General features: G+C 36.4%; 1 protein-coding gene across 1 annotated transcript in view; it reads right to left on the bottom strand.

The window, feature by feature from the left end:
* COL24A1 (collagen, type XXIV, alpha 1) overlaps positions 1-15,282 on the bottom strand; it is a 438,816-nt gene that overhangs the window by 220,262 nt on the left and 203,272 nt on the right. The window contains exons 24-25 of the mRNA XM_011982146.1: positions 5,883-5,936; positions 4,775-4,819 (exon numbers count right to left, since the gene is read on the bottom strand). Of these exons, the coding sequence (XP_011837536.1) occupies positions 4,775-4,819; positions 5,883-5,936 (99 nt within the window). The remainder of the gene's footprint in view (positions 1-4,774; positions 4,820-5,882; positions 5,937-15,282) is intronic.

Here is a 15,282-nt window from a genome sequence, read left to right as displayed (position 1 = left end):
TGTGGGAGTTTTATTGAAAGTGTTCATAAGATTCCAGGAAAGAAGACCTCACCAAAAAGTTGTTTGCAGATTACTTGTATTCTTACTTTAGTTTTCAGAGAGTCTAAAGGTAAGAAGTGGCTTGTCTTTGATGACAATGAGAGAGAGAGAAAGAGTGAAGCTATTTCCCCAGGCCTAGGGAGAGAAGAGAGATCCCAGGGTTCTGTGAAGAGTGTGACCCTTGACCCTCAACCAACTTCCCTAGCGAGTGCCATTCCCTGGGGGAGTTGGCAGTTTGGTGGCATTTGAATAAAGACCTAAAGAAAGGGACAAGTTATATGGATATCTGAAGGAAAAGTATTCCAGGCCGAGGAAAAGGGCAAGTGCACAGGCACTACAGCTAAAATGTGTGTAGTATGTTGGAGAAACCAGGAGAAGCTGAAGAATTGAGAGGAGAAGACCGGTAAAGTGATGAGGTCAAAGAAGGAAATGGGGAATGAGAAGTCAGGTCACATAGGGCCTTGTAGGTTGCAGTTAGGACTTTGACTTTTATCTGAGTGAGACAGGAAGCCTTAGACAAAGTTTAAGGAGAAAACTGATAAGATCTAAGTTTTAACAGGATCACTTTGATTCCAGGGTAGAAGAAGAGAGTCTGAGTAAGAGTCTAGTACAATAATCCAAGTGAGAGATGATGGGGTGTGAATCAGGGTGGTAGCAGAGTGGCAAGATTCTGGATATAATATGAAGGTAGAGCTTCCAGGAACTGCTGGCGGGTCATGTGTGAAATGTGGGAGAAAGAGAAGAGTCAAAAATGAATCTCAGGATTTTAATGTAAGAGTAGCAGACCAAATGAAATGAAGAAGACTGAAAACAGGTTTGGAGGGTAAATAAGAAGCTAAGTTTTGGACATTTTAGTTTGATATGCTTGTTAGACATCTAAATGGAGAGATCTTGTGGTAGTTATTTATACAAGTTCAGAATTTAACAGGTAGAAAGATCTGATAAGAAGAAATAATCTTGGAAACCACCAGCATTTTGATGGTATTTAAAGACCTAGGCTGGATGACCTCATTTAGCCAGTGAGTATAGATAGAAATGAGAAATCCACAGGCCAAGCTTTGGGGTATTCCAAAACTTAGAATTTGAAGAAATTAGAAAAAAATTTAATTCGTGCCAGAAAGTTAGGAGGAAAATCATGGAAGTAAAGAAATTGTTTCTAGGAGGAGAGAGTGATCTTGTCAAATTCTGAAGAATAGAAGTATTGAGTAATAAGAGGACTCTGAGGATTGAGAAATGACAATTGGATCCAGCAATACAGAAACCACTGATCATATTGATCAGAGTATTTGTATTGTAGTGGTGGGAACAAATGTGGTTTAAGCAGATAGAGGGAAGAGAAAAACTGAAAGAGCACGTATAGACAACACTTTTGAGGAGTTTTACTGAAAAGGGAAAGATAAAAATAGGGTAACACCTGGAAGGCAAACTGAGACCAAAAAAGTTTTGTTTTTGTTTTTAAGCTGGAAGAATAGCAGCAGCTTTATATGCTGATAGGAATGATTTCGTGTAGAGAAGAGAAAATATAGCAGAGACAGAGAGAACTGTTGGACCAATTATCTTGAGTAGTCAAGAGGACAGAGTATGCAGTAAACAACTGGAAGTTTTCCTTAGCTTGAAAAATGTCCTGCTCATCAACAACAACAGGAAAGAAAGCAGAGTATAGATAGAAGAAGGTGGGTACATGCAATGGCAGAAAACTGTAAGTTCTCTTCTGGTTACTTCAATCTTCTCAGGGAAGTAGGATGCCAGGCAAAGGCTAAGAATAAGGATGAGAGAGAACTGAACGGAGTTTGAAGAAACAAAGTATAAAGTAATAACTTAGAAAAGCAAGAGAATAAATAGGTTTGAAGACAGAATTCAGAATGTAATCAAAGGAATAATTATAATGTTTTAAGCAAGATGAGGAATTTGTGATCATAAAGGAGACAAGACACAATGGAAAAGCAGCAGAATCAATGCATTGGCATTCCTATTGGGTTTATTAGATTGGATAATAACAGAGAATGTATTAGAAAGATGGTGGTTGGGAAATGAGAAGTTTAAAATTGAAAATGAGAGGTTGCTATCACTGGTAATGACAAAGTAAAGGGTATGACTGTAGCAGAGAGTAGCTGAAAAGAATAGAGGATAAGATCAGTAGGGGAGAGCAGGTCCACAGATGAGGTGGCAGGGTATGGTTTCGGGATGAAACTGGTCCACCTCAGAATATCATCAGACATTAGATTCTCATAAAGATCACACAACCTAGATCCCTTGCTTGCACAGTTCACAACAGGGTTTCTGCTCCTATGAGAATCTAATGCTGCTGCTCATCTGACAGGAGGTGAAGGTCAGGCAGTTGGATGGTCAATACTGAGTGTCAACTTGATTGGATTGAAGGATACGAAGTATTGATTCTAAGTGTGTCTGTGAGGGTGTTGCCAAAAGAGATTAACATTTGAGTCAGTGAGCTGGGGAAGGCAGATCCACCCTTAATCTGGTAGGCACAATCTAATAAACTGCCAGCAAATATAAAGCAGGCAGAAACATGTGAAAAGGCGAGACTGCCCTAGCCTCCCAGCCTGCATCTTTCTCCCATGCTGGATGTTTCTCTGCCTTCCATCATTGGACTTAAGTTCTTTAGTTTTGGGACTCAGACTGGTCCTCCTTGGTCCTCAGCTTGCAGACAGCCTATTGTGGGACCTTGTGATTGTGTAAGTTAATACTTAATAAACTCCCCTTTATATATATCCTATTAGTTCTGTCCCTCTAGAGAACCTTGACTAATACAAGTGGTAATGCTCATGCCCAGTCCATGGCCTGGGGGTTGGGGACCCCTGCTATATTGGATTTTATTGCTGTTGTCAATTAAGACATGCTCATATTTTTTCTTCTTAAAGTGGAACAGAACAACCCTCTGGCTCACATTCTGTTTTTACTACACATAAAAGATTTAGCCACTTACAACTGTATTTAAGACTTCTAGTCTTATTAGACTAGAAGTCAAAACATTCTAATTTTTGCTTTTGCCTGCTCGAAATTATCGAATAATTTCCTAACAAGCAAAAAGCAAAGCAAAGAACTGAAAACCATCCTATTATTATTAAAGATCAATTGTTCTCTAATTGAGTTAGACACACAGAACAAGAAATAGAGTTAAGAAACTGAATTATTAGATTTTTTCTATGATATTTACAAAACCATTTCTATTTTTATTTCCACTGCTTGGTAACAGCCTTAGTGTGACATTTCTTTTATCTTTAATAATACTATTTCAAGCACTGTGTAGGATATTAAGATACAGTTATACATATTGACATTATGGAAAGAATCTCACTGGAATCTGGTATCAGCACATTTTCAAAGTCTTTGGAATCAAGCGATTCGGAGTATCAGTAACAGAATCATAACTTCTTGTCCTACTTAAATTCTATCATATTGTATTGATTTTGATTTGATTGTGTTATACTTGAACATGTAATATTAAAACCTTATTTTCAAATCTAAAAATAGGAACGATATCTTGCAGAGTTGTTTTCAGGATTAAAGATGATTCATATACTTATAGCAATATTAGGCCCCAAACTGATACTCAACGAATAGCAACAACAGTAATTATTAATATTAAGACTGTGTAGACCAGAGGTGAATATGGTTCTCCTCTTTTCAAAGGAAGTAAATTTTGAATAAGATCAATTTTATTGGGCTCAAATTCCAGTTTTTCTGTTATACAATTCTCAAAAAAAATAAAATGAAAATTCTTTTTTACCCCCAATGGGATAGTAGCAATATGTGTGCTAGTAAGGTAAAAATGTGAAAGAAATAATTACAGTCTTTTTAACTGTAAAAGCATTTTAAGAACCAGTACTTTGGCCAGACATGGTGGCTCACTCCTGTAATTCCAGCACTTTGAGAGGCCAGGTGGGTGGATCACCTGAGGCCAGGAGTTCAAAACCAGCCTTGCCAACATGGTGAAACCCCATCTCTACTAAAAATACAAAACTTAGCAGGGTATGGTGGCACATGCCTGTAATCCTAGCTACTCAAGAGGCTGAGGCAGGAGATTTGCTTGAACCCAGGAGGTGGAGGTTGCAGTGAGTCGAGATCACGCCACTACACTCCAGCTTGGATGACAGAGTGAGACTCCATCTCAAAAAAAAAAAAAAAAAAAGAAGAAGAACCAGTACTTTATGATGTTGTCAAGAAAAGAAATGAGATGTATTTCATATGAGTCTAATGCCTCTTAAAATAAATGTAATACATATAACTTAATTATTTCATAAGGTAAACTTTGGTTATGTATACCAAAAATTTTTAAATAATTCATTTCTAGAACTTGAAAACAATTCACATATTACCCATGGTATTATCTGACAAAAACATTGGCAGAAAATACATCTTATTAGCCTTCCATAATTTTACTAACACATTTAGAAAACAGGAAATCTCAGAATATTACTAAAATGGCTAAAGCATTTAGCTTCCTATTACATTTCAAGAAATTTATAAACAATTTGCACAAATTACTAAGTCTATAGACCACCAAAATAGCAAGTAACTACATAGTAGGCATAACATCATTCAAACTATCTTTGAGACTTCCAGTTATTGGCCTATTTTATTTTGGGGCATTTTATGACTATAGTTTGTTTTCATTTTTGTCCTTCACTATAATGTAAAATGTTATGATGTTAAAAACATTTACAGAACAGCTATTTTCAAGAAAACCACTTATGGAAAATTATACGATACCTACTCGTGGCCCCAGTTCTCCAAAGGGTCCAATTGGTCCTTCTTCTCCCTTAAAAACAAAAATCAAACATATTATGGCCTAAAATGGGTATTTAAAAATGTAAACTCTTATTTTCTCTATTTATTCTAAAATGTGAGGCTCATTCTGAGATGTGATGAAAATAATGCTGTTATTTTCTTGTACTTTGAACTCCATCACCCCACAACACTTCAGTTTTTTGTGTGAACCTGGTGCATTCTTGTAAGGACCAAAAACTATATGGGTGGATAGAGACTGAAGATGAATATAGAAAAAAATTAAAAGTTTTTATTCATAATTCTCTAAGAGAAAAAAAAGCAGTAAGTGTTTTTACTACATTTACAGACATATTTACTAAATATACTGATTTACCTTTAAAAAATAGTTGATTGCTTTCTGAATAATACATACAGACCTCCCTAGAATCATATAGTATATATTATTTATTTGGTAAACATTTTGCTCAATTCACAATTCAAGTAAAATATAATTTATTGGTTCAAAAATATTAAGTAGTCACAAATAGTAAATATAAATTCTAGTATATATGAGTGAGATTTTGGGTTCAGATTCTTCAGACATTCCACTGGATACCGCTAACATAAATCATTTAATGAATTCAGAACACTGTAAAATGATTCTAAATTCTATTCCATAACTGACAAAATAAAGTGTTAACTTGAAGGCTGGGCATAGTGGCTCATGCCTGTAATCCCAGCACTCTGGGACGTTTAGGTAGGAGGACTGCTTGAGGCCAGAAGTAGGCCAACCTAGCTAAAGAGCAAAACTGTGTCTTTACAAAAAATACAAAAATTAGCCAGGCTAATGGTGGTGCACCTGTACTCCCAGCTACTTGGAAGGTTGAGGTAGGAGGATTGCTGGAGCCCAGGAGGTCGAGGCTGCAGTGAGCCAAGATTGCACCACTACACTCCATCCTGGGAAAGAGAGCAAGACTCTGTCTAAATAAATAAATAAAATGGTAACTGGAAATCTGATAGTGTTTAAACAAAAACTGAAGGCCCACAATAAATAAAAAGGGAAACTTTTAACTAAAAACCTTGCTGAAGCTGACTGGATATCACTTCTTCCATACCTGAGTTCCTTTGAGACCAGGAGGTCCAGGAGGCCCTCTATTTCCGAGGAGTCCCTATAAAAGCAATATAAACGCACACAATAGAAATTTTAGATCAACTGACATTTTGATAAATCAGCATTAATGTGGAGATGGACAATACTCTTTGAAACCATTCATTTCCCATTAAGAAGTTCTCAAAATGGGTGGCAATATAGACAAGCAGAAAACAACAAGGCATCCAAAAACACAGGATAAACTTATTTTTAAACAGTAAGTTAATATTCAAATAATCTGCTCAGTATTTTATTCCTCAACCTCCAGACACCTTTTCAGAAAAAGTATTTCTAAAATGGAAGCAATGGGGCCAATTGTTAAACTGATAAGAGTAAAATAAACAGAGTGTTCACAAAGTCTGAAAACAGATGGAAGAAACAAATAGTGTTTTAATACCTATTAAGAGATCTGCAGAGTCTGGAACTCATTATTTGTTAGTTGAAGAATGCATTAGTTCTTCATTACTCATTAGTTGAAGAATATTCTTCAACTTATTTCCCTTTTTGCTACAAGATGACAAAAAGAGGAATTTGCAGAAGAAAGTGAGTGTGAATTTGACTAGAAATTTCAAGACTAAAAAAGTATTTTGTTAAACAAAATACATATTGTTAAAAATCAATTGCTCTCTGAATGAAAACCCTTTCAAAGTAACTATTTTTAAAAAGTCTTAAATCAGAAAACAGTATACGTCTATTCAACATGGCCACATTTTCTTAATAAGTTCTGTTCTCCTAACGACGCAAGATGCCAGCAAAGTTCTAAGTCTATTTTTAGAATTATAGTTTGAATGATTGCTTTTAGTCATTTTATAATCATTAAGAAGTTTTATCTAATTTTTAACTGTACTTACATAATTTTTAAATAACTACACCAAAGAGCAAATCTATTAGGTGACTTTGATCTTGTTCTGAAATGCAGCAGAGTGACAAACTACATGGGAATCTTTCCTTCATGTTATATTTTACTCTATACTTGCTGTACTTTAACACAATAAAAACAAAACTCTCTGTCAGTTTAAAAGTCTATAATATAGTATTGTAAGCTTATTACGTAAATAGTACCATTCAAGAAACTGTATTACTTTAGGCAATAACCTAACCTTTTAATTCAGCTTTCTTATTTTTAAAAGTAAGATATGGATTAGATTATGGAAATGGGCATATTGTGCCTCATGCCAGTCCAATATATGTTAATCCTTTTACAGGCAAAAGCACCCTAATTTTCCTTAAGGAAAAACTCTCTTCACTCTTCGTGCATGTTGTTTGAGGGGAGGTGACTCCACCTCCGACTGTAACTGTGAACATGTGACAGAGATCTAAGTCAGTCGGTGTATTGTACATCCCCAGAAAAAATGACTGGCCCAGGAATGAGTAAGGGACCCAACTCAGCCCAATTGAAGCACATTTCAAACTTCAGTAGCACTGCTGGGAATAGCATTAAAAATGAGGTAAAACTGAACAGTGGGAAACCATCCAGGGGACAGCCTGAGAATGAAATCAATGAATCAACAAATGGAGAGAGTTGGAGTGACTGGGCTCTTCTGATATTGTTTAGGGTCCTGAATTCAGCTGTGATTGAATCCCTGAACTTTTCATCTATTTATGTAAGCCTGTTTAAGCCAGGTTTCCACCACTTACAACTGAAATAATCCTGATTTGATACAATGATTTCAAACTGCCTTCAATATCTGAAACTGCTCTTTTAGAATTCAAAGTGAAAGATTTTAAGTGTCTACACTGACTGGAGGTACAGAATTAGAATGTTGTCATATTTGAATTCTACCACCTGTCAGCTAGTTTAATCACTTAATTCATCTGTTTGTTCATTTTTCATCTGACATTTTATTAATTTTCTACTATGTATAATGCTCAATTAACAGCACAATATTAGTCCCTAAGTATACAATTATCAGTAAGACAGAGTCCCTGTTTCCAATGAATTCATCATTTATTATGGGAGATGGTCCTTTAAAATAAAACTTACTACTCTGAGAGTTGTAATAGAAGTAGAGGTATATGCAAAGTATAAATAAGAATTTAGAAAAAGGAGCAAAATCCTTTCTGGGAGGATTAGAATATTTTTAATATATGAAAATGATTTTGTATTGAGCTATAATAGGCTAATAAAAACTTGTAGATAAAAATAAGCATACAATAAAAAATTATAAACAACTTCTGGGGCTCAAAAGGCTCTAAGAACATACAATATTAAGATTAGGGTGTGCATGAAAAAAACAGGCTCAGCTCCATATCCAGAGTGTAACCTGCAGAGGACTGACTGGTTAAAGGAAATGAGGTCCCCCCTAACTTTCTCATTGAAACTATTTACTCGGGATGGAACCACTTATCCAGGACCAGAAATAATCCTTTCAGTGAAGCAGGCAAATCTAGGCTTCTTTTTCTCTCTTCTTTCAAAACCAAAATTATAATCTTAAAGGAAAAATGAAAGTTGGGTTAAAAGAAAAAAAATCTAGTTATATGTCATTTACAAGAAACACACCTAAAATAGAAAATATGCAAGGCATTTACCAGCCCAAAAGAGCTGATGTAATTACATTATTATTAGATCTAGCAGACTTGAAGGTAAACTACATTATTTAAGTGTGTAACTAAATAATGATTAAAGGTTATATTCATCAAGAAGAGATAAAAAGCATAAATTTTTGTGCATCTAATAACATGAATTCCAAGTATAAAAAATGAAAATTGATGAATATGTAAATAGAGTTGGGCAAATCCACTATTAGAGAGAGAAATTTCAAGACACTTTTCTCCATAAGTCAAGCAGATAAAGACCACAAGAATAGAGAAAACTTAAATACTAATATTAACAAACTCGATCTAATGGTCATCTATAGAATACTGAATCCTTAAATGGGAATTTACATAGTTTACAGGCGCACCTGGAGCATTTGTGCAAACCAACCACAAGAAAGACCATAAGTGTTTATCAGCAGCAGTATCAATTAAAAAATTACAGTATATCTATATAGTGGGTTATGCTATACAATGTAAATTAAAAATGAACCTATAATTATATGTATCAACCTGGATTAAGATGAAAAGACAAAATTGAATGGAAGAAGAAAGTCACTGAAGAATATGTATAGTAGAATTCCATTTACATGAATTTACAAAACACTCAAAGCACCAGATATTGTAGGAGTACATACAGATGGTAAAAGCATGGCCAAAACAAAAGAATATTTACCTCTAAATGCAGAGATGGAGGAGGTAGACACAATTAGAGAGAGACACACAAGGGGCTTCCAACTTTCTGTTTAATATCCTTTATAGGGTTTGTTTTATCATCATTGTTTAAGCTGTGCACATATGTTTCATATTTATCATTTGTTAAATACAAATTTTAAAAAAGTTAAACTGTGCAGAACTGGAAGTAGAGTACAGATCTGAATTCCAGTTCTGCAGTTTACTAGAGATGTAAACTATTTCTTAATCTGTAGAATCATGTTACCATCAGCATTGTAAAGTTGCTGTAGGAATAAACAAAATGATACCTAGAATATAACAGCAACTTAATACCAGTTTCCTTTCTCCTTTTATATCAGACATTAATTAGTAGACATTTCTCAAAGGTAGATATACAAATGGCCAATAAATAAATGAAAAAATGTTCAACATCGCTAGTCATCAGGGAAATGCAAATCAAAACCAGAATGAGATATCATCTCATTAGAATGATCACTATTAAAAAGACAGAAAATAACAAATACTTGTGAGAATGCAGAGAAAGGGTGATGTATTGGTGGGAATGTAAATCAATACAGCTAATATGACAAAAAGCATGGAGTCGCCTCAAAAAATAAAAATAGAACTATCATATGATTTAGCAATCCCACTGCTGAGTATATATCCCAAAGAAAGAAAGTCAGTATATCAGAGACAGAATCTGCATTCTCATGTTTATTGCAGTGCTACTCACAATAGCCAAGATACAGAATCAACCTAAGTGTCCACCAACAGATGACTGGATAAAGAAAATGTAGTATATTATACACAATGGAATATTATTCCACCATAAGAAGAATGAAATCCTATATTTGCAACAACAAGGATAGAATGGGAGGATATTATATTAAGTGAAATAAGCCAGACACAGAAAGACAAATGTTGCATGTTCCAACTCATATGTGGAAGCTAAAAATATTGATTTCATGGAGATAGAGAATAAATTGAATGGTGGTTAACAGAGGCTGGGAATGGTAGTAGGGAAGGGACTTCCACTTGGACAGACAGAACAGTGTGTGGAGACTCACATCACGGACTTTTGTTCTAAGAACCACTACAGTAAATTCCCAGGAAAACGTAAGGATTTCATAGATCCTTTGACAGAAGTGGCACACTGCTACAAATTCTGTGAGGCAGGCAAAAAAACCGTGAGTTCCCAAAGTGTGTGAGGGGAAACACCTGCCTCCGGAAACACATCCCCATTGGGGACCCTGAAAATCCGGATTACAGGAGAAGGATTTAACCTTACCTAGAGCTGAAACTGATTTAGCATGAAATATAAAAGTAGAAGCAGCAGCAGGAGGAGCACTGTAGGCGCTCCCATTCTCCAGGTCAAGCCAAGGGAAGCCATCCCTGACTATATCTCACTAGGGCCCTCAGGGAAGGCAGCCAGCAGAATCTGGGAGGGATCACAGGCTGAAAAAAGATTCCAACTGAACTTTGTTTTTTTTTGTTTTATTTTATTTATTATTATCATACTTTAAGTTCTAGGGTACATGTGCATAATGTGCAGGTTTGTTACATATGTCTACTTGTGCCATGTTGGTGTGCTGCACCCATCAACTCGTCAGCACCCATCAACTCGTCATTTACATCAGGTATAACTCCCAATGCAATCCCTCCCCCCGCCCCCCTCCCCATGATAGGCCCAGGTATGTGATGTTCCAACTGAACTTTATAATAATTTTGACTGAAGCAGGCTCTCTTGAGCAGAATCTGGGGGTGAACGGGAACTGTTGCAGAGAGTAGCACAGGAGCCAAGGCCAACAGTGTTTGAAGGCAGGGAGGGGCGAGGCCTGAAAGCCTTGCTTGCTTTCTCAGCAGGGAAGCTTATAGCCTGGGGCAAGGTCTGAATGCTGAGCACAGGCTACCTGGAGACAAACTCAGTGCTGCTAGTGGGGCACATTGTCAGGGGCAAAACCGGCCTCACCAACTGCATGGGAGCTGGGTAAGACCTAATGCTACCAGTTTTCCCCTACTTCCTTGATGACAGAGGGTATTATGGAACAAAATGCCCTCTGGAACATAACCCCATTGGCTCAAGAACCATACCCCTCCCCCACAGGAGTGCGGCAATCTCTGCCCAAGGAGAGTCTGAGCTCAGACTGGCCTAACCCTGTTCCCACCTGATGGTACTTCTCTACCCACCTTAGCAGCCAATTACAAAAGACATAAATTCTTGGGAGCTTTATGGCCTTGCGCATCACCTGAGAAACCCAAATACTTATTCTGGCCAACTTAGGGTAAGCTTCTATCCTCCTTCTACTACTGCAGCTGGTGCTCTCTTGAAAGCAATACCTCCTGACTGGAGGCCAACCAACTCAGGTTATTATGGCAACTCATGACAAAATAACCCTACTCCAATGAAGGAGAAAACAATAGCTAATTTCACGGACTGCAACATCCTGGCTAACCAGAGGTCCTGAGTCTGTCCACATGACAACTTCACTGCTAGCATAACCAGCATTCGAGAAAGTCAGCACGCGAAACATATCTACAACCAAGGACTCTTCACTCCCCTGCCACCTCCACCAGAGTAGGTGCTGGTATCGACAGCTGAGAGACTTGAAGATGGATCACATCATAGGGCACTTTGCAGACAATCTCCAGCACCAGCCTGGAGCCTGGTAGCCCTGTTGTGTGGCCAGACCGAGAAGAGCAATAACAATCACTGCAGTCCCGCTCTCAAGAGGCCCCATTCCTAGAAGAAGTGGGAGAGCACCACATCAAGGGATCACCCTGTGGGACAAATTAATCTGAACAGCAGTCCTTGAGTTCCAGATCTTTCCACTGAAACAGTCTATCCAAATGAGAAGGAACCAGAAAAGTAATTCTGGTAATATGACAAAAGGTTCTATTACACCCCCAAAGACCACACTAGCTCCCCAGCAATGTCTCCAAACCAAGAAGAAATCTCTGATTGCCAGATAAAGAATTCGGAGGACTGATTATTAAGCTACTCAAGGAGATACCAGAGAAAGGTGAAAACCAACTTGAAGAAGTTTAAAAAAACAAACAATACAGGCTATAGATGAAAAATTCTCCAGCGAAATAGATATCATAAAAATATAATCACAACTTCTGGAAATGAAAGACAAACTCAGAGAAATACAAAATGCACTGGAAAGTATCAACAATAGATTAGGACAGGTAGAAGAAAGAACTTCAGAGCTCAAACACAAGGCTTCCTAATTAACTCAATCAGATAAAGACAAAGAAAAAAACAAGAACAACAAAAAAGAACAAAGCCTCCACAAATTTTGGGATGACGTTAAACGCCAAACCTAAGAATAATTGGTGTTCCTGAGGCAGAAGAGAAATCTAAAACTTCGGAAAACTTATGTTAGGGAATAATCAAGGAAAACCTCCACGGCCTTGCTAGAGATAGAGACATCCAAATATAATAAGATCAAAGAACACCTGGGAAATTCATCACAAAAAGATCACCACCTAGGCACATAGTCATCAGGTTCTCTAAAGTCAAGATGAAGGAAAGAATCATAAGAGTTGTGAGGCAAAAGCATCAGGTAGCCTATAAAGGAAACATATCAGATTTACAGCAGATTTCTCAGCAGAAACCCTACAAGCCAGAAGGGACTGGGGTCCTATCTTTAGCCTCCTCAAACAAAATAATTACCAATCAAGAATTCTGAATCCAGAAAAATTAAGCTTCATAAACGAAAGAGGTAAAGTCGTTTTCAGACAAACATGTGAAGAGCATTCGCCACTACCAAGTCCGTACTACAAGAACTGCTAAAATGAGTTCTGAATCTTGAAACAAGCCTTAAAATACACCAAAATAGAACCTTCTTAAAGCATAAATCTCACAAGACCTATAAAACAACAACAACAACACACACACACAAAGCCACAGGGTATTCAGGCAACAACTAACATGAGGAATAAAATGGTACCTCACATCTCAATATTAACATTGAATGTAAATAGCCTAAATGCTCCACTTATGGCAGAATTAAAAAAAAATCCATCAATTAAGTATCTGCTGTCTTCAAGAGGCTCACCTAACACAAAAGGACTCAAATAAACTTAAGGTAAAAGGGTGGAAAAAGGTATGTCATGCAAATGGAAACCAAAAGCGAGCAGGAATAACTATTCTTATATCAGACAAAACAGACTTTAAATCAATAACAGTTAAAAAAAAGACAAAGAGGGGCATTATATAACGATAAAAGGATCAGTCCAACAGGAAAATGTCATAATCCTAAATATATATGCACCTAACACTGGAGCTTCCAAATTTATAAAACAATTATTACTAGACCTAAGAAATGAGGTAGATGGCCACACAATAATAGTGGAGGACGTCAATACTTTACTGACAGCACTAGGCGGGTCATCAAGACAGAAAGTCAACAAAGAAATTGTAGACTTCATGTATGCCCTAGAACAAATGAACTTAAAAGATGTTTACAAAACATTCTACCCAACAACTGCAGATAGACATTCTTTTCATCAGCATATAGAACATTCTCCAAGATAGATCATATGAGAGGCTACAAAACAAGTCTCAATAAATTTAAGAAAATAGAAATTATGTCACATATACTCTCAGACCACAGTAGAATAAAACTGGAAATTAACTCCAAAAGGAACCCTCAAAACCATACAAATACATGAAAATTAAATCATCTGCTCCTGAATGATCTCTGGGTCAACAATGAAATCACGATGGAAATTAAAAATTTATTTGAACTGAACAATAATAGTGACACAACCTATGAAAACCACTGGGATACAGCAAAAGCAGTAGCAAGAGGAAAGTTCAGAGCAATAAATGCCTACATCAAAAAGTCTGGAAAAGCACAAATAGACAATTTAAGGTCACACCTCAAGGAAGTAGAGAAACAAGAAAAAATCAAACCCAAACCCAGCAGAATAAAAGAAATAATAAAGATCAGAGCAGAACTAAATTAAATTGAAACAAAAAATACAAAGATAAATGAAACAAAAAGCTGGTTATTTGAAGGATAAGTCAAATTGATAGGTAATTACTGGGATTAACAAAGAAAAGTAGTGAGAAGATCCAAATAAAGTCAATAGAAATGAAATGGGAGATATTACAACTGATACTACAGAAACACAAAAGATCATTCAACCTACTATGAACACCTTTATGCACACAAACTAGAGTATGTAGAGGAGATGTATAAATTTCTGGAAGTATACAACCCTCCTAGATTAAACCAGGAAGAAACAGAAACTCTGAACAGACCAATAACAAACAGAAAGATAGAAATGGTAATTTAAAAACTGCCAACAAAAAAAAGTACAGGACCAGAGAGATTCACAGCTGAATTCTATCAGACATTCAAAGAAGAATTGGTACCAAGCCTATTGACACTATTCCAAAAGACAGAGAAAGAGGGGATCCTCCCTAAATCATTCTATGAAGCCAGTATCACCTTAATACCAAAACCAGGAAAGGACATAATAAAAAAGAAAAACTACAGAACAATATCTCTGATGAACATAGATGCAAAAATCCTCAACAAAATACTAGCTAACCAAATCTAACAGCTTATCAAAAATATAATACACAATGATCAAGTGGGTTTCATACCAGAAATGCAGGGATGGTTTAACATATGCAAGTCAATAAATGTGATACATCACATAAACAGAATTAAAAACAAAAATTATATGATCATTTCAATAGTTGCAGGAAAAGCATTTGACAAAATTCAGCATCCTTTTATGATTAAAACCCTCAGCAAAACTGGCATAGAAGAAACATATCTCAAGGTAATAAAAGCCATCTATGACAAACCCACAGCGAGCATTATGCTGAATGGGGAAAAGTTAAAAGCATTCCCACTGGGAACTGGAACAAGACAAGGATGCCGACTTTCACCACTGCTATTCAACATTGTACTGGTAGTCCTAGACAGAGCAATCAGACAAGAGAAAGAAATAAAGGGCATTTAAATCGGTAAAGAGGAAGTCAAACCATTGCTGTTTGCTGATGATATAATCATATACCTATAAAACCCTAAAGTCTCACTCAAAAGCTCCTAGCTCTGATAAATAGATTCAGTAAAGTTTCAGGATACAAAATCAATGTAGACAAATCAGTAGCACTGCTATACACCAACAAC

Source organism: Mandrillus leucophaeus, unplaced genomic scaffold (genome assembly GCF_000951045.1).
Source record: "Mandrillus leucophaeus isolate KB7577 unplaced genomic scaffold, Mleu.le_1.0 Scaffold235, whole genome shotgun sequence".
Classification (NCBI taxonomy): Eukaryota; Metazoa; Chordata; class Mammalia; order Primates; family Cercopithecidae; genus Mandrillus; species Mandrillus leucophaeus.
This window is presented reverse-complemented; position numbering and strand designations above follow the sequence as displayed.